General features: G+C 40.0%; 1 protein-coding gene across 3 annotated transcripts in view; it reads left to right on the top strand.

Moving 5' to 3' along the window:
- RABGAP1L (RAB GTPase activating protein 1 like) overlaps nt 1-25645 on the top strand; it is a 277604-nt gene that overhangs the window by 9452 nt on the left and 242507 nt on the right. For all 3 annotated transcript variants that reach the window (XM_054165303.1, XM_054165304.1, XM_054165305.1), the window contains exons 2-10: nt 8704-8871; nt 10072-10249; nt 12390-12600; nt 14151-14325; nt 15421-15581; nt 16482-16592; nt 21493-21559; nt 23276-23378; nt 23775-23941. In XM_054165303.1, coding sequence (XP_054021278.1) covers nt 8737-8871; nt 10072-10249; nt 12390-12600; nt 14151-14325; nt 15421-15581; nt 16482-16592; nt 21493-21559; nt 23276-23378; nt 23775-23941 — 1308 coding nt within the window. In that variant the 5' untranslated portion in view covers nt 8704-8736. The remainder of the gene's footprint in view (nt 1-8703; nt 8872-10071; nt 10250-12389; nt 12601-14150; nt 14326-15420; nt 15582-16481; nt 16593-21492; nt 21560-23275; nt 23379-23774; nt 23942-25645) is intronic.

Genomic DNA, 25645 nt, shown 5'->3' with positions numbered 1-25645 from the left:
AACAGTTTGCAAACCTCTGTAGCTAGGCACCCAAAACAACAGCTAAAACCAGTCTCCATCCATGAACAGACTAATTATTTTCTGTTGCCTACATAATAAAGGTTTGCTTTCACAGAGGAGGCAGTGTTGCCAAAATAAGCTGTGTGGTTGCTTTCTAGTTGTGGGTTCTTTATAATTATTTTCTTTTAGTTTTGTTTGTTGTTTTCTTCGGAAAAATCTCTGTTCTTAACATTGTTTTTGTGGAAATTAGAGGAATTTTTATATATATAAATATGTATTAAAGAAATAATGATGACAGCAGTTGTTTCTCTATATGAGGTTGATTTTAATCTTAGGAAATAGTAAGCCAAGTAAATGCTTGCTTATTTATTTGTTTGCTTTTCCTGTATGCCCTTTGCATAGATAAGAGTCTGGCAAACAATTTATGGATAATTAAAGAGGAGTTAGTATGGACATAGAGAATATGAACTTAGCTTCTTATCTGAAGATTGCACAGAGAAGTTGAGATTAAGAAGAATATTATGGTGCTGCTGTTGTCAGTGGGATTTAAATAAACTGATTCTATGACATTTAAGATTTTCTTCTGCTATGTGGCCACTCAGAGAAAAGAGTTTTGGAGAAGATGGTCAGTGGTACTGCTTCAACATATGATGTGGGAAGGAATTTTATAAAGCTCACAGAACCACAGAGCGTTAGGGGTTGGAGGGGACCTCGAAAGATTGTCTAGTCCAGCCCCCTTGTCCAAGCAGGATCACCCAGAGCAGGTCACAGAAACACATCCAAATGGGTCTTGAAAGTCTCTAGAGAAGGAGACTCCACAACCTTTCTGGGCAGTCTGTTCCAGTATTTTTCACCCTCACAGTAAGAACTTTTTATGTTCACATGAAACCTCTTGTGCTCCATCTTGCACCTGTTGCCCCTTGCCCTGTCATTGATCATCACTGTTGAGAGCCTGTCTCTTTAGTCTTTCAGTGATAAAGCATTGAAAACGCTTCAGATGCACAAAGCTTTACCTTTGTTAGCTTTCTGGGGAAGGTATGCCTTAATCATAGAATGGTTTGGGTTGGAAAGGACCTAAAAGATCATGAAGTTCCAATCCCCCTGCCATGGGCAGGCATACCTCCTACTAGACCTGGTTTACTCAAGGTTCCATCCAGCCTGCCTTTGAACTCTTCGAGGCTTGGAGCCTTTACGTCTTCTCTGGAGATCCTGGTCCAGTGCCTCATCACCCTCATAGGGAAGAATTTCTGCCTAATGTCTAAACTTCCAGTTTGAAGCCATTACCCCCCTTCATGTCACTTTGTAGAAGTCCTGCTTTGTAAAAAGTCCCTCTTCAGCTCTCCTGCAGAAAGTGTAATTGGCCATTGGAATGGGCTGCCCAGGGAGGTGGTGGAGTCACCATCACTGGAAGTGTTTATAAAGAGACTGGATGAGGCACTTAGTGCCATGGTTTAGTTGATTAGATGTTGTTGGGTGATAGGTTGGTCTTGATGATCTTGAAGGTCTTTACCAACCTGGTTAATTCTGTATTCTGTACTGGAAACAGTGTTAACCAAGGACATACGGGTCAGGGCTCTGTATGTCTCTTGTTAAAGTTACCATAGCTGCCACACCATGAGTCTGCTAACAGAGTTCTTGACACATTTCTTGAAAATATGATGTTGTGGTCTCAGACTGTTTTGTGTTTGTGTCTATGTTTGTGTCAGTGTCTGTCCAGTTTCCAGTTCCCCAAACTGGCAAGTGAGAATATAACCACATCACTTTTGCAAACTAGAAATCTGAGTCACGTAGCATCTGTGATTTCAAGTTCAGTCAGCTTAATGTCCTTGTTGCTGCCACAGGCTGCATTACATAGCCCAAAAAAAGGGAAAAGTCTGCACTTTTCTGTGTACATTTGTACTTTAGATATCTGCTAGCAGAAGATGGATCTCTTCATTGCCATATTGCACCTTTGTCTGCAGAAAGATATCAGGGAGTCTCTTGAGAAACTTTAGTTCTGCAAACAGGTAGACGTTACCTACCAGTATCTTATTTGGGGTTTGAAAGCCTGTCTTTAATACAGGACCTGATTTCAATTGTCTGATAAAGTATGAATAAGCCTGCTCTTGATGGCCTTCTTTCAAAAAGGCAAGAAGCTTCCTTTTTAAACATGTTGCTTACTGAAAACAGCTAGATCAACGTTTGTCTTGATTGCCTGTTCTCTGTTCAGAGCTCTGCATTTCATAACATTTTTGTTTGGTTGTTTTTTGTTGGTAAATGCTGGAACAAAAAGAAAGCAACTGCTCCTTTTTTCCCTGAACCAGCCTGAACAGTAATTGAGGAATACGTATTGGACACAACCTGGAAGTACCCCAGAAAATGTCTGCTGACTGGTTCATGTGAAAATTTGAATGGCTTTTGGGGACCAGTTTGAGGAATCTTTGAAACTTACCCAAGTCTGCAACGCAGGTCACTTCTGGAAATTCGGTGAGCTCCATCTTAGGGTTCTTCTTCTCCTGTAATAGTAGAGACTGTGTGTTGCCTGCAGTGTCCTGCCCTGAGCTACTCTGCCCAGCAATCCCATGGACATATCAGTGTGCAGCTGTTTCTGTATATGACGTGGTTTTGCAACTCTGTATTCAATACAAAATGGATAGAAGAGTTAGTAAAGGAAGGAATTAGGAGCATTCCTGTCCTCTATCCCTTACTCTTGATTCAGTGCAGAACCTACTTGAGTCTTCCAGGATTGCTGTTTTTCAGTGTTTTCAGCCACTGAGGCTACTTTATAGAGAGAGCTGCATTGAACCTGGGATGCCTTCCTGGGATGAAGTGGGAAGCTGCTAGGTTCAGACCTTCTAAAGCTAGGTACTGTACAGATGTCTAGTAAGTTTCAGCCTCTGGCCCCAAACACTTATATTCCAGTGCTGATATTCTAGCTTTTCTCCGGGGCTCTGTGCAAGCAAACCACTGAAACTGAAGTACAGCAGAGAGATTGAGTAATTTGCCCAAAAGTGCACAATAAATCTCACAGAGCAAAGCAACAGCTTTCTTCAGTCATTGTAGTATCCCTACAGCTTAAAGTATTCTCTGGAGCAAGAGCTATGCCCTGCTTTTAAAACTAGGTAAGTCCTGATTACTTCGTATTTCAAAATCCTTTGGCCTGAAAATGTTTGTCAGAAAGCCTTTTCTGAAATGGTTACTTGACAGAATTTTAGTCCTTTAGCATGGCAGGCTTTATTTAGCTGAGTTTGGAAAATTTTCCTCCTGTATATTTATTGCCAAATTTCTGAAGTTTTTTTTTCCATTTGGTATTTGTTCATCAAAGTGTAGAGGAAAAAATATCTTCTCTATAGGAAGAAGATGCCTGTTCAAGACAATTGGTTTGGAGAAATCATTTCCTTGTGGTAGTAGTACATACTTCTCATACTTCTTACTGTGAAGAGAACTTTTCAAAGTACAATTTGTTGTCTGAAGGTCTGGTTGGAAGAGCAGTGCTGACTCTTAGCTCTTAGCTTCTTCTTGGGAAGCTACCATCTGGTCTGAGGCATTGGCAGAACAGAAGGTGCGTTCACACCGTGACCACATTTGCTCATCTGAAACTCCACAGCAGCTTAAACTAAGCTGTTGGATGCCATGCAAGTGACTGAAGTGCATTATGTTTGCTGAGTTCCCTGTCCCTGACTGTCAGCCCCTTTCTGCTGGTTACTGCCCTCCTAGTAGGGCAGTGTGTTTAATGCTTAAACCTCTTTCGTCGGTGTTCAGAGAGAGCATTCAGCTTCAGTATTGGCTGCTGGTAACTTAACTTCAGGGAATAAAGTTAACATGGTTGTAGACTGCACAACTGTGTTGTGACTGATGCAGTCAAGAATCAATTACCATATTCTTAACTTTCAGCTTTTCCTCAGAAAGGATGATCAAATTAATTAGGCTTATTTCTAAGTATAATAGGGGAGGTCTGTTAGACTTTGTATGTGTCTAATAGGTTCTTTACCTTTTGTGGGGAAAAGGGGAGTTCCTGTGTATAACACAGTAATGAGTAAAAAAGGAATAAGTCTTTAACACCACTGAAGGGAAGTGACACAACCATTTGCTGACTGGAGGTGACTGGAAAGTCCAGAATGCACAAGCCTCTTTTCTTGTTACTAAAGAATAAAAACCCCTTCAGATGTTTTACTCCTTCCCCAAATAACTGTAATGCATGATTCTTCCTGAGAGGTTTTTAATCTTTTTACTGCTTTTCCTAAGAAATGCTTAACTGAAGTATCAGATCATGGACCTTTATAATGTGAAAATAGAAACTTTTTTCCTCTCAGAAGCTTACTACTTAAGATGGTATAAATCTCAGCAATTTTCACAAGACTCAAACTCTGACATGAACTATTCTCAAGTTGCTTAATTTGAAGAATGACTTGATCATGATGCTGGGTACTTGATTTTTCTCTGCCATTAAAACTATTTTTGATCAAAGATTGACCATAAAAGATTGTGTATAAAGCTTTTACTTTCTAAAGAGTGTGTAGCTGGAATGGAGGAGTCTGCTCACTCTTGAGATTTTCATTTTTAGTGTGCACATTTTCCATGAGCAATCTAGAGCACTTTTATCCATTTCTTATATGGACTCTAGCAGGTTGTCTTAGCAGAAGACCTGAGTGGTTCATAGACTTGTGACTGTGCATGTGAGCTAAGGAGCGTAGAACTGCATTCTTCTGGTTGTGGTGTTTACTTCCTGAGTGTCTGACCCATTTCTATTCCTGTTTTACTGATAAGCTGAAAGTAGTGTGGCTTTGCTGTGGCTGAGGTGGCAGAGAGGCATTCACCTGAGTTACACTGATGGCAGGCTGGAGCGGGCTATAATGAATGGCTGAAATGAGGGGTTCTGGGAGGAAAGTATGTCTGCGCTGGATGTGGTGGGTTAAACTGGTTGGAAAGGCAAGTTTGGAGTGCTCTCTTAAAGACATTAAATGCCTTGCACCTCAGATGTTACTGCAAGAATGCATGCAGTATGCTTTTAAATGTCTGATCTGAATGACAAGCTCCTTGTGATCATCTGACATTTGTAGTATTTCCTTTTTCCTTCAGATAAAAATTTAGGAAGTAGGAATTCTCTAAAGCTGCCTTTATCCACATAGGGCAAGACAGCTACTTTTTACATCATCATACTTCTCTAGTTCTCTTTGGCTTTACAAATGTTAAATTTGCCCTGGTTTTGTATAAAAATATTGCTATGAAAAGCTTTTCCTAGTTCACAGCCTGCCTGTCAGTTCTTATTTTGCTGCAGAAAGAGGAACTGATGGTATGCTAGTATTAACAGCTTGCATTTGTCTTCTGATAACTGATACAGTAGAGAACCATCTTGTGTTGGAGGTCCTGTGTTATTCTCCCATAAGGAAGCATAAAAAATAAACAAACTTCCCTTATGAGGACAGGCTGAGAGTTGGGGCTGTTCAGCCTAGAGAGGGGAATGCTTTTAGACTGTAGAGCACTAACTGAAGGGGGCCTACAATAAAACTGGGGACTTTTTACAAGGCCTTGTAATGATAGGATGAGGGAGAGTGGATTGAAGCTTGAGAAGGGCAGATTTAGACTGGATATTAGAAATAATTTCTTTGCAGTGAGGGTGGTGAGACACTGGAAGAGGTTGCCTCGGGTCATTGTGGATGCCCCTTCCCTGGCCTTGAGCAACCTGGTCAAGTGGAAGGTGCTCCTGTCCAATGCAGGGTGTTTGGAACATGATGATCTTTAAGGTCCCTTCCAACCCAAACCATTCTATGAATCTATGAAACCACAAAAAAAAAAAAAAGTCAAACTAGCATATCTTGTGATTGCTTCTCTTTACAAATATGCTAGAATTAGTGGTGAGACTTCACTTTTGTCATCTTCAGTAAGTCCAGCCATAGTAGGTTTAGGGTAGGAGGGAGAGAGGCTTCTTGTAGACTAGATCTCAGCTCTTGATATGACTGATAGCAATCCTCTGTTGTTCTCTCTGCTGGTGTGTAACTGCAGAGCTCATGATTACTCAGGATGCAATGTATTTGGGGTGCATAATTTTATCTCCTTTCAGTGCTTTCAAAGAGTTCTCTAATAGTGGACCTCTGCTTTTATATTGAGGATTTACTTTTGGTTTAATATTTAGTTTGACCTAGACTTGCTGTTCATTGCAAATACTACATGAACTCTTCAGAGATACTTTTCATGGAGTCATAGAATTGTTTTGGTTAGAAAAGACCTTTAAGTCCAGCCATTCTTTAACTCTGGCAAGGCTGGTGCTAAACCATGACCCTCAGCACCACATCTCTGCCTCTTTTAAACACCCCCAAGGATGGGGATACAACCATTTTACATCATGATATTGGTTAAAAAAATACACAGTTTTAATAAGTTGTGTTTAACATACTTAAAGTCTTGTGGTTTAAAACTTTTGCCAGAAAGATCTTTAAAGCAAATATGTTTTTTTGAAAAATGAAACAAAACTTACAAAGTAAGTTTTGATTGAACAAAGTTGTTCTGATTGAAGAAGACCTTTCAGATCATCTAGTTCAACCAGACACATCTCTGTCTCTTTTAAACACCTCTAGGGATGGGGATTCAACCACCTCCCTGGGGAGCCTATTCCAGTGTTTGAAAACTCTTTCAGTGAAGAAGTTTCTTCTAATATCTAAACCTCCCCTGGTGCCACTTGAGGCCATTTCACAGAATCAGAACTTTCCTCTTGATTTGTTACTAGGGATAAGAGACTGGCTCCAACCTCCTTTCAGGGAGTTGTGAAGAGCAGTGAGCTCTCCCCTCAGCCTCCTCATTTCTAGCCTAAACAACCCCAGTTCCTTCAGCTGCTCCTCACCAGGCCTGTTTTCCAGACCCTTCAGCAGCTTTGTTGCCCTTCTCTGGATCTGCTCCAGCACCAAAATGTCCTTGGAGTGAGGGCCTCAAATCTGAACAAGGTACTCAAGGTGTGGCCTCACCGGTGCCAAGTAAAGGGCCTTGAGTATAGAGCTCTTCAGTTATTGTTGGATTTCTGTCTGTAATACCCTGCCTGGGTTTATGTAAAACTGGGCTAGGTTAGGGAGAGGGAAAATCTTGCTGCGGAGCTGCATGTATAAATCATTATGACAAGCCAAGCCTTTGCAAAAGCAAAACCATGTTGACTGTAATTTCTTAAGTGATACAAAATAATTTTGTTTTGAAAGTAATCTAGTTCCCACTTTTGGTTTTTTTGTTGTTTTTTTTTCTCCAGTCTGAAGTTGCTAAACTGCTGCTTCTGGCTAGCCTGTGAAATAATCATAGAATCACCTGGGTTGGAAGGGACCTCTAAATGTCATGACATCATTAATTAGGTCGCACAGAGCCCTGTAAAGCGTCACTTTGAATATCTCCTGTTCCAGTGGTCAACCACCCTCATTGCATGCCTCTTCAGAATGTGGGAAACACACATCTGTCTTTGTGTGCTGCTCTTGTTCCCTGGAGCTAGACCTAACTCCACATTCTTTCTTGGTCACTGGGTGTTTTGGAGTTTTAAGTGGGAAGCAAGTGTGGCACAGTTCTGCTCTTCGGTGCAGCTGTAAAGCCCAGTGTGGAGCTAAACCTGTCTTTAATCACCTGTCACAGCAGACCTTTGCTTGAGCTGCTCCTCTGGGGACACTTTCCAGCCTTGTGAAGGTGACAGGAGCAGTGTTTCCCTCTGTGCTGTATGGGACTTTCAGTACTCTGAGTCTTACCCACAACAAATCCCAGTGGCTTTCAGGATACTGAACTGGAAACAGACCCTATCTGAAAGTGATAAGGTCTGTCTGAAAATAGATTTTTCTCTTCCTTAACACAATAAATATTAAAACATAGATCCATTTAAAAAGTCTCATACCCAGTGTTCTTCATTCCCTGAGGAAACAGGGAACACATCCTGACTTAATGTGGGTTGGTCCTGTCTGTATTTGGTGGCTACCTGCAGCAGCTGCCCTCATTCCCAAGTGCTTTGGGATTGTTATATGTACTCCTAATGTATCAGCTGATCATTATTTTTCCCTGTCTTCTTGTTGTTTTGTTTCCAAATTTATTTTTTGATGTAATTTCTGTCAGATACCATAACATTTATAGGCTTTTTGGGGTATAGAATTTTATTTAGTGGTGTGGTTAATTTGAACTCTGTTGTAGGGTGTGGTGGTGTGGGGGTTTTTTTGAGTGTGTTTGTTTCTTCCTTTCTTTCTGAAAAGGATGTGGTTCTGGTTTAGAATCACCTTTGACTTTACCTGTAGATATAAAGAATAATAAAAACTACCATAACTGGTTGCTCAATATGTTTTCATGTGGAGAACATGCACTTGAATATAGAATTTTTGGAAAATCACTCTTCAGGTGATCTATCTTCACACAACCTGCGCAACACTCTGGGGAAGAGAGAGACCTGTGTGAGGGAGAGCAAAGGGCAGGAGTTAGGAAGGTCGAGGGAGCAGACTCTGAAAGATTAGAAACACAGGAGGTGGAAGCTCTGAGGTCAACTTCCTCATGTCTTATCACTACGCATGGGTAACAGCTACTGCTGTAAAATCATAGGATTTTTAAACACACTCCATCAAAGTCATACTTTCAGTTTAAAAAGTATTCCTATCCAAATCAGAGTTTGAGGAATATATCACAATATCAGTAAGTATTGTATTATTGCAGAGTAACTCTGTGTTACACCTATTAACAGCTTCATAACTCATTATTTATTTTTTTCTTCTTCTTTGTTAGGTTCTTGTGGCAGGAAGAAAATACTGAACTGAGATGGAAGTCAAAACATCATTTAGCAAAGCCAGCAGGATTCCTGAAACTGTATCCACGTTAATTAATGAAGACTTTGTCTTGGTTCATCAGCAATCTGAGGACACCTCTGGAAAAGATGAAAAGCCTCAGCTGAAGGTTTACTGTTGCTTTGTTTTAAATGTGTAGTAAGATTTGTATTGATCAAAAGACTTGAAACTTCTTTGGAATATTTAATTAAAGATCCTTTATGCTTGAGGAGACTCTCAGGCTGTAGTTTTTTTGTCCTTGCTTATTACCAGTGAAATGAGCAGCTCAGATTTGCCTAATCTGTCCAAAAGCAGCAGTTCAGATTTTATTTTAATAACTTCTTCAGGAATCAGCTTTATTAGTATGCTGTGGATTTGTACATTAGTAGAGGGCTAAAAAGTTCCTTTGAAAGAATAAGCTTCAGATTAAAGCTTGGGAAATATTCTTTATTTAGGGATCAGAGGCTCTGGACGTTGTTATCTTGAAGGAAACATGGAATTAGGGGTCTTAGTTTTTTAGTTTTGAATTTCCTTTTCCTGCTTAGTGCTACTTTAGGCATGACTAAAACCTTTTCTAAAAGCCTTCTACCTCTAAATAGCAGAATAATTTAGCATTTGGGTGACAGCTGATTTGTTAATTACAAATGTCCTCACTTGAGTTGCAGTAGCTGATTTACTGGTTTGGTCTGCTTGGAACAATAGGAATTTGTTCCCCTTGAAATGGCAGTAAGTACTTGGCTTGTCTTTGCAGAACTGTTTGGTGGTTATTTACCACTGACAATTTCTCTCTGTAATTAAACACTATCTGCTGCTTTAGTAATTCTGGCTGAAGAGAGGCAGAGGAACTGGAGGTAGAATCCATGATGTGACTTTATTATCAGCCATGGGGGTCTGAAAAACTAATATTTATGAAAGGCTGCCTTTCCCCCTCCCTGTTTCCTTAGACTTACACCTTTCCTACGCATGGGATAATTGGTGAGACAAATGGATTGGATATCACTAAGGAAGGAAAATTGTCTTTAAGACTAAGTGTAACAAAGTCTGTTGATGTTCTGAAAGTCTGATCCTTTGAGTGGAGGATGTCAACACACAAACCTGTTACTTTAAGAGGGGTCTGTAGTTGGATGATTGTTGGATTAGCAGTGAGAATATAGATATTACATGTAATGGCATGGGACATTGGATTACATTTGATGTAATTGTGTTGATAGTAGTGTTGTTCAGCAAAGATTCTCAACTTTTACAATGAATAAGACTCTGTTTTTGAAACCCACCATTGATAGTAAAACTACAAGTACCTTTTAAAAATGTCATCTCATTCTGCTTACAGGTGTTTTCAAATGAAGATGGTCAGCTGGAGAAGGCAATGGAAGAGATACTGAGGGATTCTGAAAAAGACCAGAATACTTTCTGTGCTCTCCAAGAAGGTTTTGGTGATGCAGGCAGGGAGGCAGCAGGTCAAACAAATCAGCCATCTTTGCACCTTGTTTTAGACCCTTCTACTACAGGTACTGCTAAAGTGCTTCCCACCTCAATCATATATGGCATGTTTTCTCTTTATGCAGTTTCAAAACCAAATCAAGTTTCTGGAGCTTCATTCCAAAAATATACTGGAGAATACTCTGAGGCCTCCTCTCCTTTCCTGATGAGTTGAGTGTTATAGACAGAAATAAGCTTATCACACTGATAACCTGTGCTGCTTTGTTTTGGTCAAGATAATTTTTGTGTTGCTCCAGCCCTAGATGAGTTAGGACTTGTGTAACTTGCTGAACGGACTACAGTTGAGGCAGAGGTACTACTGGTGGAGTAACAGAAGTTTCAGGGTTTCAAGTTCATTGATAGTACTGCCTGCAAATTAAACACACCCTGAGCAAACATGAATTTCTCAGCTCTGGTTCTGTCACTAGGCATCAGTAAGGACAGCTTTATACTTGATATTTGCTAGGAAGGATTGTGGTACTTCTGGTATTTGAAGCTTTGCTGTAAAAGAGAAGGCTGAGAGCTTTTTTGGTAAACTAGATTGTGTATACTTTATATAAAATACATTGCAGCTTTAGGTTTTATGTATATGTGTGTGTGTTAGGAATATAAAGCTGTGGCCATCCCTGTGGGCCTTGAGTTAGAATTATTTTTCCCTCAACAGTATGCAGAGCACTTCTGTGGCATTGCATCGGATCATTCCCATAACCATCTGTTCAGGAAGTAAAAAAACCCAAACTTTTTGTGGTAGAATAAGCTAGAAGTTTAGGCATAATGAAAAGAGCCTTCTCTTAATTACATTAATGCTGCATTTTTGAAAAACTTATCCTTGCTGGCTCCCTGTTTGATGTACTTCAAACAGAACACAACCCTTAGCAAGAATGAACAAAGAAATATTTGTGGGTTCATTCCCTCCAAGTAGGAATAATTCAATTTTGCAGCCTTTATAATTGAAGTATTATGGAAATATTTAGCTATAGTAATGAGAAATAGAAATAACAGGGCAGGTTGCTTAGAGAGGTTTGGAATGAGAATCCAGCCCTGAGCCATAAAATGCTGAAGGGAATAGAATATCTCTCCTCTGAGAAAAGGCTGAGGGAGCTGGGTCTCTATAGCATGGAGGAGACTTGAGGGGTGACTTCACTCATGTTTATAAAGATGTGAAGGGTGAGTGCTGGGAAGATAGGACAAGGGGCAATGGGTGCAAGCTCGAGCACAGGAGGTTCCATGTGAACATAGGGAAAAACTTTTTCACTGTGAGGATGACAAAACACTGGAGCAGGCTGCCCAGAGCAGTTGTGGAGTCTTCTCTGGAAACATTGAAAACCTGCCTAGATGTGTTCCTGTGTGACCTGCCCTAGGTGATCCTGCTCTGGCAGGGGCATTGGACTGAATGATCTTTTGTGCTCCTTTCCAATACCTAACATTCTGTGGTTCTTGATCTTTGAGGATACTAAAATTCGGATGGACAAGGCCCTGAGTGGCCTAGTCCAGTTCTGAAACCAGCCCTAATCTAACCTGATCTGTCTTTGAGCAGGAGTTAAAGCGAGATGACCTGCAGAGGTCTTTTCCCAACTGGTTTATTCTGATTCCATACTTGATGAATTTTTGTTCCACCTCTGTTATTGTTTCTCAAATGTCAAAACACTTTAAAAAAGCCTACCAGAGAACAACAGTAGTGGCACAGTTCCCTAAAGCTCCCTCCAGATCTGTGTTCGTAGTAGTGTGATAGTAGAACACTTCTGCTGGGTATCAAAGAGATACACTTTTTCTTTTCTCCATCTCCCTGCTGGTTTCATGCAGTTAATAGAGCTCTCTCAGGAATGTGGATCACATTCAGTAAATGCTACAGAAGCTCCAGAGTTATGGACAGAAGAACATTAGAGGCATCTTCATACATAATGATGAGTAGGAACTAGGAGGAGGTGTAAGCAAACTGAAGAAAAGAGTACCTGGGGAATGAAACTTAGAGAAAAAATGTGTTCTAGCACTGCTTAAGAGTCAGAAGAGAATTTATCCATATGCCAGACTTAAAATTTAGCTGACCTGGACTTCTGTTTCCAGTGTCCATTCCCAGAAAAAGCAGGAGATTTTGTTCTGGAGCTCACTGAGAAAACAAGCTGTCACAGTGAAAGGCAACAGTTAAACAAGTGGTCTGTTCCTTTTCAGAAATCTCTGCTCCACGACCATCTTCTCCCCTGGAGCCCCTGGAAGAGGACAGTGTTTTGTTCAACAAACTGACTTACTTAGGTTTCACCAAGGTGTCTGCCCCTCGAAATGAAACAGAAGCGCTACATGCTATGGCAAACCTCAGATCCTCAAGTCAAGCCCCTTCACCTGTAACACTTTATGTTCCAAACATTCCAGAAGGCTCTGTAAGGTACCATACAAATGTTTTTTGGCTACTTGCAGACACATACAAGGTGGATTCTGACTTTGTAACTCACACAGGGAGGTAGAATTGCTGAATTTAAGCTCAAAGTTTGTGCTCGGAGGCAATTATTTTGAGAATTTCTGTGAGAATACAGCATCAACAAAAACATTTCTTTCCACCTGCATCCATTCAAATATTACACTGAGAGATACACTGGAAAGGCAGAGCTGATAATGCCTGTTTTCTCCAAACCTGTCTGTAATTGTCTCCAAGGAAGATATGCTGAGACAGTGGTGGTCCTGCAGGCTGTGGGTTAGCTGAAGATATTTCTGGTTTAGACACCTCCATATATGTTGAAGACTTGATCTAGTCTTTATTTCTAGACATTGCTGTACTAAATGCAAGTCTGAAGGATATAGCTAAATTTCTTTCCTGTGTTCCACCTGTGTATTGATTATCATCTTGCACAGAAAGCTCTTCAAGCACATAGATTAAATATCCTTTGTTTTGATCTTTAAACCCAGTTTAAGATTTCATTTGAGGTTATGGCAAGATTTCATTTAAATTAGGAAACTACACTGCATGCTTCTATGATGGCAACTGTCAGGCAGATAGGAGATGTTAGGTGTGCTGTAGCTATTTTTTAGCTGTGGTGGTCATTCAACAATGTTATTTTGCAATTGAAGCTGTAGGTTCCTGTGATCTTTAATTGCAGAGGACATCATTAAGAGAAGGACAGCCTGGGAATTTGCAGAACTGTAAAGGTGAATCCTGGCCAGGTGGAGTTCCATTTAACGTGTCCCACCAATATTACAATGCTGAATCCTCTCTAGGCATTTCCCCACTTCAGAAGATTATTCCTTTAGTGTTACTGGTATAAACCTGGGATTCTATTCCCTGTAACCAGGTATTTATTCACCTCTAGGCACAAGTATCACAAAGACAGAAGAGAACTGTGTAGCTTTATTAGTCTTTAAAACTCACTGTCTCTTAGTCCATTCTGAGACCACCATCCCTGTTATCTTTAAAGTTGTTCTGAGTTTGAGGAGTTTAAAATTGTGTATGCACTGTTAGATCTGTGATTAACAATCAGCTGAACATGGCAGCAGCAAACATCTGCTAGGCTAAATAGTCCTGTAGATTCTGAGGAAATGATAGTTTCTTAATGGTTTCTTAAACAGAGATTTAAATTCTTTTAGAATGTTGAATTTCTTTGTTCTTTCTATGTAAGCTACATTTTTTGCTGTGGGTTCCTATGTTTCTGCTCTTGGTTTGTCATGAATGATTTCAGGTCAATGCTGGCCATTGCTACTGCATGGTATAGAGCCACTGTATTTGTCTGTATCATGGAGTATTAAGCTAATGCTACAACCAGAAACATTTGCATCTTACATTTGGAGAGCCTGATATTCCTGCTCCCACTGCCCATCTCCTGTACTTGAATTTAGTAGTAATGAGAGATTAGATATTTATTTGATTGCAGAATATCTTTTTTGGTAGACCTGCTTGATTTACTGACCTCTTTCTTTGATCATCCCTCTTCCTTTCCTTGACAGAATAATCAATCAATCAACCAATACAGAGATAGCCTCTTTCCCAATCTACAAGGTGTTGTTTTGTGTGCGTGGGCAAAATGGGACTTCAGAGAGTGACTGTTTTGCATTTACTGAAAGCAGCTGTGGGACAGAAGAGTTCCAGATCCATGTGTTCTCCTGTGAGATTAAAGAGGCAGTAAGTATTAGATGTTGTACAAGGACTAGTAAAAAGGCTACAAGCAGTGTTTCAAGCAGTTACTGCAGAAGTAGAAATGATATATAGTGCCTTGAAAAAAATCTGTGAATGTGCATATAATGAGTTTCAGAGAAGGTGCATATGGGAATACTAATAGAATTTAACTTTCAGTATTCCAAAAGAATTCCAAAACACACTGTAATGGGAAGATGTAGAAAGCCCAAGTTCAAGACAAATCTTCTGTTTTTTCAGGCCTCGTTAGGTAGGTTTCAGATTAAAGTTGCAGCGTAGGCCTCGTGAACTACAGAAAATAATTCTGCGGTGCTCTGCCCTAGATATTTTAGGAAGAATTATGTGGTACTTTGGGAGAAAAGAGTTTCCTAGGGTGGAAAAACTGAGGCTGAAAAAGAGGAAATCTTGGGGGTTGTGATCTGCAAAAGCAGGCTGCAAGTTGTTAAATGCACAACCTGAAAAATGCATTATTCCAGTTTGCTAATGAGCTGCATTCCTCGTCTTGTCATATAGAATAACTTGGTGGGCATTACATGAGCAGAGAACGTGACCTGAATGGGAACAGCACATGTTGGTACTGCCTTTGCTTGGTGATTAAACACCAACTGGAATGTTTTGTCTCAGGTCAGGCATGCTTTGTGTTCAGTATGAGAGGCAAGTGACAGTAATTTGATGACCTTCAAACCCACATTCACAGATTGCATCAGTTTGGAGGGGACCCTTGTCCAACCCCCCAGCAGCCAGCAAGGACACCTCCAACCACATCCCTGGCAACCTGCTCCAGTATTCTATTTCATTGTAAAGAACTTCCTCCTAATGTCTGACCTAAATCTCCCCTGCTCCAGTTTCAAATTATTGCTCCTCATCCTATCACTACAAGCCCTTCTAATGAGTCTTTCCCCAGCCTTCCTGTGGGTCCCCTTCAAATACTGAAATACAGCTTTGAGATCTCCCTGGAGCCTTCTCTTCTCCAGGCTGAACAGCCCTGGTTCTTGTAGCCTGTCTTGGTAGGAGATATGTGGCAGTACCATTACACAATGTTCTGTTTTGGATAAACCCATGAATTCTTCTGCTTCTCTGCAGGTCAGCCGAATTTTATACAGCTTCTCAACGGCATTCAAGCGATCTTCCAAACAGGCATCCGAGCATGTTAAGGATTTTGTTCTTCCTACTCCAGATAGTGATGTGTACACTTTCAGTGTTTCCTTAGAAGTCAAAGAAGATGATGGAAAAGGAAACTTTAGGTAACCCAAATGGAAAGTAGAAATTCTTTGAAAGAACAGCTGGAGGTGTTCAAGGCCAAGTTGGATAAGGCCTTGAGCAACCAAGGAGGTTGGAGTAGCTGATCTCTAAGGTCCCTTCCAACCTAAGCCATTCTATGAAAGAAGCATCTGGCTACTTGCAGAATGCACAGCTGTTGTCTTGCAGTAAAACTGATTTGGTCTCTTTTCATAAGGAGACTTGTTATCCAAGGAAGCTGTGCTTTGCTTTCACCATTTTGTTCTTTGTATACTTTCTGTAAAAAGATTAAAAATCGCAGTGCTTTTCTCAAGTTAGTTTATTTTACATACATGACTTCTGAAAGGTATGCTCAAGGTAGGGCTGTGTAAATGGAAAAGATAGTAGAAAGTCTGATAAACCAATTTTTTTGAGTAAATACAGTCTAGTAGTCTCTCCTTTCTTAAATAAGCTAAGGAATTCTAAATTTATTGATGATTTAAAAAATATAAACTAAGAATTACAGAGGGCAGGGGAGCAAAGTATTCTTTGCCTGACAGGAAATTCAAGATTTTTTTTTGAATGAGAGAGAGTTGATAGTAAGAGTTAATTCTCTGAAAATGACCTATTTATTTGTCACTGTAGCCAGTATATAGTGCATTTTCTGTTATTTTAACCTCCTAAATACTCCATGCAATTCTGCACATCTTTGTCTGATAAATTCCCCAGACAGGCAGCACACTAAGTGTGAGCCTACAGTCTGGTTTTCTTCAGTGCTGGTTTACTAACTTGTGAATAAAGGAAGAGAAGATCTCTCAGAGGAGCTGAGCCATTAACAGTTTAAATGGGCTGCTGCTCTCTTCTCTGTATTTAACAGTTCATGTTCTGTACCTGTGCTTAAGAAACTTATTTCTTTATTCTTTCAGCCCTGTGCCAAAAGATAGAGATAAATTGTATTTCAAACTGAAACAGGGAATAGAGAAGAAGGTGGTGATTACAGTTCAGCAGCTCTCAAACAAAGAGTTGGCCATTGAAAGGTAAGATGCTTACAAAAATAAGAGAGGACAGTAGTGCACTTTTCTTGCCCTGCATGTTACGGAGCAGAAAAAAGCCACAACAGTGACACAGGAAATAACTATGCAATATAATTAATTTCTACGTGTGCAGTACTACAATTTTAAGTTCTTTTTGAAGCATTTGTGTGATTTTTCAGGTGAAAACACAAAATACAGCCTTTAAGACTGAAGTACTCTTGTTTTTTTGTCTTTTGAATGTGATGTTAAGATGCTTATGACAGTCAGATGCTTTTGTTTTGCTTTCTGTTGTTTTAAGTAGTGCAAAAAATGGATTTATTGTAATCCTGCATTACCAGCATCTCATTGTTTAGGAACAGTTACCTAGTTAGGTTATGTGAACTATGTGTTAAGCCTTGGAGCATACTAATCTGTTTAATCCTGTGCTGGAGCACTGGGTTTGGACTCAGCCTGCTGGTTAGAAGCAGCAAGCTTTTGGTGGAGTCTTCAAGATGAATGACATTCATTGTAGTTTTGTTAGAACATGATCCTAATGTTTCTCTTCAAGTGATGGCAAAGAGCTCAGGAATGGTTGATGACTCATGTTGTATTTCCTGGGAATTACATGATGGGAATCTCTTTTAGTCTGTCTCATCTGACCTTTTGAACAAAGCATTTGCACAAGAAGTGGCCTGTGCATGTGAAGAATAACCATTAGTTCATGTATTCATTAACTGCGGACTCTTGCTGCTGCAGTAGTGGTGGTGTTGTATTAATTGAAAACAGGAAAGCCACCAGATGGCAATCTTAGCAAAAGAGTGGCAATGGGAGGATTCAATTTTAGTGAAAAGGGAATTCTGGATAGCAAGAGAATCGAGCAGAAACCCCCACAATCCTCACAGACCCTCAGCTTGATCTGTTGATTTGCTTTCAAGCTCTTACTTCAGAAATGAAACTAATATTTTAGAGAAGGAAGATACAGCAGAAGTTTTTATCATCATTCCTTTGTGTGATAGAATTGTGCTTTTGCTGCTCATTGGCTTAAAAAAATAATCCTATTTGCAGTGTATTTTTAACTCATATGCTTTTGGCTTTAGAATTCATTTAACAAATGATGAAACTTTAAAATAGCCTTTGGGGCTTGTCCCTCTGCCCAGCCCAAGTAAAGCTACCTGCCTTAGAAATGAGCTTCTATTTTTGTTGTTTAGGGTGTTCAATTCAGATGTTATTTTATCACCACAAGCTTTGCTTATCAAAAATTATTAACTGACATGCTGTACACAGGCTTGTTAGATATTCCATGTAGTTACCCTGCATGATACTGAAATTCAAAACCTGTATAAAAGATCAGTTCAGGTTATATCAGACAGTGAGCTTCTAAGAAGTAATTTAATGTGTCTTCAGAAGTCTTTCTAAGTGGAAATTATCATGTGAACATATGTCATTGCTGAAGAAAGTTGGTCTCTCGTCTCAAGAGTTCAAGGATCTTTCTTCATGATTCCAGAAAAGTAAACCTGGTATCACTGGGAGAAACTCACCACCTCCTGGTGTTCAGATCTGACTGGGTTTGGTTGATGGGGAGTAGGTTACTCAGTTGAGTTGCTTTGTCCCTTCCTGCCTTTATGGCCTGTTTGACTTGGGTTTTGCCTGCTTTTATCTAGGTCCAAGCAGGTAAAGAAATTATGTTCATTCCTGTCTCCTAGGTTTGAGTCCTGGGTGGCACTACACAGAGTTAGTCCCACAATGTGGGGTGTCAAATCTCAGTTAACAGGATTCCAGAAGAAAATTCTGGTTGATGATTGAAGGCAATAAAAAGTTGTTCTGCAGAGTGAAGTAGCCTTTTGTTCTGAGAAGTGAGAGGATTTGGTCTCAGTACAGTGATTAAATATCCTACCATCATACAAGAGAGTTAATACCAAGTAATGTAGGTATAGCTTGAGTTAAAGATTGGGGACTTTAGAATTGATGAGCAAGAATATGGTTGGTTGCTTAATAGTACTGGACACTGTTAAAGATCATGTTAGCATGTTAATGCCATCAGCCTTGTCTGTGGGTAGCATTTGCATTGATATAAACTCCAAGGATGTATTAGTGAAGAGTAGTTTCACTTCTTTTTTTTGCACCTGTAGAAACTAACTGAATTTAGACATAGTAGTGCACCTGCACATAGCTTCTTGGTAGCCAGCTGTTAAGTGCAGAAACCTCAACATGTCAGAAAGGCAAGACTGAGGTCCACAGTCTGTGCAGGTCGTTTTGAATCATGGGTGTGTGGTTCAGCTTCCTCAAATTGGAGGCTGAATGTGTTGAGAGGTGTTTGTATAAAATTCACCTCCTCTGCAAGTGAGGGTCCTGAATTCATTTGAACTCATTTATTCCAACTCAGTGGGAACAGAAGCCCTGACACACTTTTAGTAGCAGAGTACTGCCAGTCCCTACTAGTAACTGCTTCTGTGAGAGGCAAGGGGTTACCTGTGTTCCTGACTCCCACTCTTTTGGAAGTGCAATACCCAAAATTTTTGGCTGGCAGACATCAGAACTTGTGTACATCAGAGATATGGCACAGCAAGAGCTGGGATCTGTGAGCCTTTGAAAAGCATAAATATTTTGCCTGCCTCTGAATCTTAGCCTTATAGTTTTCTTTAGCAGCTGTACCAAGAAGCTAGTGACCCCCCTATTCCTGTAAATTATAGCCCCCTCAGAGCTTTTGCTACCCCAGGAAGAGAAAGTAGGCAGTCTACTGTAGTGTTCTGCCTAGTCTCACAGAGAAGCTTGCTTGTGTGGTCAAATACAAGTCCTAACATCCTACCTGCTGCGGTGGCTTGACATGACACTGCACTGTGCTTTCTAGATAAATCAAAATTGTTGTCTTCTGTTTTATTTACCACTTTGATTTGAGTAGTGAAAGAGAATGGAGAAGGAAAAAACCAATTGTGGATATAAATTACTGTTTAGGTTTAATGAGGTGGAAAATGAAAATCATATATTTAAATGGAAAAGGTGCAAACTTACTAGCTGGTGTAGTAATTGCTTGTCTTAAGACTTTCACAGTTAATAACATTATTGAAATGATGCTTGCTATTATAGTGCAGTTCATGATACAGTGTGCTTGCTGGAGAACTGTGAAATTATTCTATCTTCAAATAATCTCCTTAAAATTTGTTTGCTGAAAACCCTAAATTTTTGTTTGGCCAAATGTGTTGCCCAGATGGCAGAAGTGGTTTTGTTCAGACTTGGAGATGGTGGGAATGGGAGAGCTTCCCCCGGTGCACTCCGATATCTAGTGGAAGGGTACAGAGCCAGACTTTTCTTGTAGGTGTGGAAAGGTAGGATTAGAGTCAGTGGACACAGCTTCAAAGGTGATGAGGCACTGGAACTGGTTGCCCAAGGAAGCTGTGGAGGCTCCAAGCCTGGAAGTGTTCCAAGCCAGGTTGGATGGGGCCTTGAGCAGCCTGGTGTAGTAGGAGATGTCCCTGCTCATGGCAGGGGAGTTGGAACTAGATGATCTTTAAGATCCCTTCTAACCCAAACCGTTCTCTGATTCTGTGAGTTTACTTCTCTGGGAATTCCTGAGTTGAAGCCAGTTGTTTCTAATACAGAGGGAATTAATGATTGGAGCAGGCTGCCAAAAGAGATTATTCATTCTCTGTACTCAGAGATGCATAGAACTTGACAAAGCCCTGAGCAGCCTGTGTCAAGTTGGTCTTCTTCTGGGTAGACGTTTGGATCAGACTGCTTGTGGAGATCGCTTCCAGTTGATATCATTCAGTGATAAAAGTGGAATGGTTGATGATTAGAGAATTGAACTGTACAGAAGAGAAGTTCTCAGAGCAAATCCATCTGAAATACAATCCCAACTTTCCATAGCATTTCATGATACAATTGCTTTCACGTTATTTTTTGCTTCCTTGTTTAAAGGTCTCTGCTTAATTTGGGTTTACATTTTGCATTTGCATTTACTTTTGCAAGGGCTTGTAGTACTAGGACAAGAGTGAAAGGTTTTAAGCGTGAGGAGAGGAGATTTAGACTAGAAGAAGTTCTTTATGGAGAGGATGATGAGAGCCCGGAACAGGTTGCCTGGGGAGACTCTGGATGGCCCTTATTGGAGGTGTTCAAGACCATGTTGGATGAGACCTTGAACATCCTGGTGTCCCTGCCCATGGCAGGAGTGGTTGGAACTAGATGATCTTTAAGGTCCCTTCCCACCCAAACCATTCTATGAATCTGTGAATTTTTGTATTCATAATAGAGTATATTCAAAGGAGAGAAAGATAGAGGTGATTTGCAGAAACCTCAGACTTGGATTTGTGCCTTCAATATTTAGAAAGTTCAAAAGTCTGAATGTTCAAAGAACTAAATATTATTATTGTACTGTTGCAGATCTTGAGAACATTTTCTTGTTAGATGATTGGGTGGGAATTCAGAAAATCAAGGTTCTGCGTAATACAGAAGTTCAGTTTTAAAAAGTTGGCTTTTAAAGGCCTTTCCTGGTTTACATCAGGGTCACTATGGGTGATAGAATGGGTGCATTTGTAGCTTTTCATATGATTGTATGATCTGGGGAGAGTAAATCTCATCACCAAGGTACAGAAATTGTTGATATCTTTAAACTCAATATTCAGAGTTGTTCTTTTAAAAATAATTGCTTGTTCACAGGTCAGACATAAATTTCTGTCATCTGCATTCTGGAAAAGAATTTCATTGTCATTTCTATAATATACATTGTGATCTTTCCTGAGTGTTGCCATAACACTAACAAAAAAAGCTGGGAAGAAAGGTTTTCTTTAAATTAGAAGCCGTGGGTGGCTGTGCCATTATGCTCAAGAAAATAATTTTGTATTTTGAAAAGCTAATAGATTTTTTTTCTTTTTTTAATTTTCTTTCTTTTCTTCTTTTTTTTTTTTTCCCCTTCAAATTAACTTCACAGATGCTTTGGGATGCTTCTAAGCCCTGGAAGAAATGTGAAGAACAGTGACATGCATTTACTAGACATGGTAATACTTAACTCCAATAACCTGTATAGGAAGATAGAAGTGATTTAGGAAAAAACCCAAACCACAGCAAACAAGCCTCTCATCTGGTTGGGTTTTGTTGCTTAAATCCTGGGGTTTGTGTCTCCAAACATGAAACTTGTTACATACAAAGGACAGAACATTTCAATTTGTGTCAGAACCTGTGGCATCTGTTTTCTGTTCCCTTGGTGAAGCAGGGCCAGCTGACAACTGGTTGTTACATGTTCTGTGTTGTGTTAAGCTTGTCACTTACTCATTTAGAGCAAATAAGTGGTTTTATATTTGAGCATTGGCAAAGTGGCACTGAAAACTCTGCTTTATTTGCTTAGTTTTAGTTTAAATTCTTGCTCAGAGTTTGGAGTTTTCACTTGTCTTCTACAGCCTTTGTTTCAGGGGGTTGCTTCTATGAGAACCATAAAATAATCTGATCCTTTCTGTGACAATAGCAATTTACTTTCACACTGTGGGTACATATTGGAACATTTTTTTAACTCAAGAAGTGCTTGAGTTAAACCAATCAGACATGGCTGTACAGTTAATCACCTTTTGCATTTCCTTACTCAAGTTGGTGATTCTAGTTACCAGTATTTAACTTACTATTAGTTTTTATTTACTTATTATTTCTCTTGTCAGACTGTTATTTCCCTGTTTATATTTATGAGCTCATTTTTACTGGTTTTATTTGCTGACACATGAGTTTTGATTTTCCATTTTCATCATTTGATTAGAAAAATGAATAAATTATAGTGTAATAAATTGGCTTCTATAAATCCATGCAACATCTTTTTGCTGTATGGGCTGTATACTTGAATTCCTGAGCTTAGTCCACCTATAATTCTGTTTACATTTGCATTCCAAGTGCATTTAACTGCAGATTTAGATTGTTGAGTAGGAATATGAATTACCTTTTGTCTATAGGGAGGCTTTGCTATGGGCCTGTCCCAGAATACCTCAGGGAGCAGATATTTGCCTGATGCTAGACGTAGCTCATACGTACAGGTCTTGTACTCTGGTTATTCCTAGCAGGTCTATAAGAAATACTTGTTGAAGTAACAGTTGTATAGCCTAAGATTATTTTAACCATAAAAAAGCAATTGATATTAGTATGGATTTTATCATGTGTGGCTGTTTTGACTTTATTTGCATATTATCCTAAAAAAGGCCCTTTTAAATCTCAAGTTACTGTGGTCCATGCCTGAGCCACTCTGGGAAAAATCTGGCGGAGGTGTAATTATGGATTGGAAAAAAAGGGGTTGACCTTTGGGTTGGAGTTGTTTAGATCTTACTCTGTTGTTTTGGGTTTGTTTTGCTTTATTTTTTTCTGGATCATTTCTGTCTGTACCATGGGTGCTAGTTCAATTTTACAGAGTTTCTTGTAACTCCCCCTCTCATAACCATCTCAGTTGCTCAGAAAGTGGAGAGGCAGACATAAGCATAATGAGCATTTAAAAAAATAATTGATAAACTAACTTATCTTCCATTTCTTGTATGTTTCTCCTCTTCTAATGTTGCTTCTGCATCTCCAGTTGCCCTACAACATTTCTCAATCCATTATTTCAGGTTCTTTATTTGGATTGTGTTTTCCAAAGCGAACATAATCTTACTCTGAAGTTGCTAAAACTTCTTGCCCTCTCCCTGCTCAGTATCTTTGGTCTCAAACCATGACTCTAATAGAATCCTGTATGCTTACATTTTTAGGAATCCATGGGAAAGAGTTCTGATGGGAAAGCTTATGTAATTACTGGGATGTGGAATCCTAATGCACCCATGTTTGTAGTACTTAATGAAGAAACCCCTAAAGGTAATTTAATCTCATTTGTAAAATCGTTTCACCTGATGTGGATTTGGTTTATGTATTTTCTCCTGGGAATCATGGTGCATGTGTGAGTACATGCACTATTATGTTCCAGGAGTCATCAGAGAATTGTAGAATGGTTTGAGTTGGGCCTTAAAGGTATCTAGTTCCAACCCCCTGCCATGGGCAGGGAAAACCTGGTCTGGCAGGAGGTGGCCCTGCCCATGGCTGGGAAGTTGGAACTAGATGATCTTCAAGGTCCCTTCCAACCCAAATCATTCTGTGATTCTATGATACAGAAAGGCTTTTCAATTTGAACAACAGTTCACTTGTATCATCTATTGTTTTGAGACATTTGAGCTTTGACTGATGCAGCTGTGTGTGGCTTGTTGCTGTGTTTAGATAAGCGTGTGTTCATGACTGTGGCAGTGGATATGGTGGTCACTGAGGTGGTGGAGCCAGTCCGGTTCCTGCTGGAGACCCTGGTGCGCGTGTATCCTGCCAACGAACGCTTCTGGTACTTCAGCAGAAAAACCTTCACAGAAACATTTTACATGAAACTAAAGCAGGTAATGCACCTTTGCTTTTCAAAGAGAAGCTGATGCTGAGAGCATTTGGTTTTGTCAGGCCTTTATAAAAGTTAGGTGGCGTCTGCACCTCAGGTGTTGTTCCTGTGAACTTTTTATTTCTCAGATGCCAAAGTGCAGAATGTTTAAGTCACATACATATGTTCAGTGCCTTTGTAAACTGGATTATACCCACTCATAAGTCATTGCCATTGTGGGCTTAAACAATTTTGAACCTACCTATTGTGTGCTCTCTAATTTCATACCATCTGACCTGTATGTGGACTCCTACAGCAAGTCCATTTGACTGGTGAAAGTGAGAAATGGCTCTTCAGCAGTTTACTGTAAATTAACTAATATGTAAGACAGGGAAATCCTGCCTCATGAGATTCAAAATGTGAAGGTAGGTAAGAATATCGTCCTTTAAAGACAAAAGATCCTAAAGCAGAGATTTGAAAGAGTTAGGCTGTTACCATCATCTTTTCAGAGTCTCTGGGAAGGTAGGTTTCTCCCTGGTTTCAGAAAAGGAAGTTGGAAGATGCCTGGAAAACTAAGCTGTGCTGCATGGAGATGGGGTTATAAAATGAACTGCATTCTTGTCCTTCACTGTCTCAAGGCTTTATGAGATGTGAGGCCAAGGGCATTATTGCAGTAATTTGTTAGCATTGTTTGTCTGATTTCTTACTGGGGCCTGTAATGGTATGAAATGTTCAAATAGCAGCAAGAAAATAACCATTTTTGGCAAATTCCTTTCTCTGAAGCATTTCTTTGGCAGTCTCTTGGAGATTGGCTTTTAAGTCAAGTTGTACAAACACTGCTTGATTCTACAAGAGGGAGGGAAGATGAGGCTTAATGCATAGTTGTGTATTCCCTGCATGTCAGCTTTCTCAGTCCTGTGCTTGTGAGATTAATGTGCATTTATTTTTTCTCAAGCACTGAGAGATGATACATCATAGATTCACAGAATGGTTTTGGTTGGAAGGGAACTTAAAGATCATCTAATTCCAGCTCCCTGCCTTGGGCAGGGACATCTCTCACTATACCATGTTACTCAAGGCCTCAAGCCTCATCCAGTCTGGCTTAAACACCTCCATGGAGGGGGCATCCATGACCTCCCTGGGCAGCCTGTTCCAGTGTCTCATCACCCTTTCTATAAAGAATTTCCTTCTAATGCCCAGTCTAAATCTCCTCTCTTCCAGCTTAAATTCATTCATTCTTGTCCTATCACTAGAAGTCCCTCACCAGCTTTCTTGTAGGCCCCCTTTGGCTATTGGAAGGCTGCTCTAAGGCCTCCCTGGAGCCTTCTGTTCTCCAGACTGAACTACCCCAACTCTCTCAGCCTGTCCCCATAGGGGAGGTTCTCCAGCTCTCTGATCATCCTCATGGCCCTCCTCTGGATCCATTCCATCTTATCTGTAAATGTTTGTTCAATGGTTATCTGTTGGGTTATCCTTTGGGCAGTGGATGAGGTACACAGAGTGTCTCTGCCTGTTATCATGGTAGGGTGATGTGCAATTGCATCCTCCTGCAGCAGCTGTGAGCCTGCTTTCTCCAGGAGTTGCATTATGGTATTGGTTCAGAAAGCAAGCAGCAGAGAGGCTAACTGCACCATTTGCATTGGAGTAGTGCCCCATCATCTTTCACTAATGAAACCAAAGAGCAGTAATTTAATTTATCTGAGCCTGTTGTGAATATCTGAGATGTCAT

The sequence above is a fragment of the Dryobates pubescens genome, chromosome 11 (assembly GCF_014839835.1).
Source record: "Dryobates pubescens isolate bDryPub1 chromosome 11, bDryPub1.pri, whole genome shotgun sequence".
NCBI classification, from domain to species: domain Eukaryota; kingdom Metazoa; phylum Chordata; class Aves; order Piciformes; family Picidae; genus Dryobates; species Dryobates pubescens.
The sequence above is the reverse complement of the archived record's forward strand: the minus strand, read 5'-3'. Positions and strand labels throughout refer to the sequence as shown.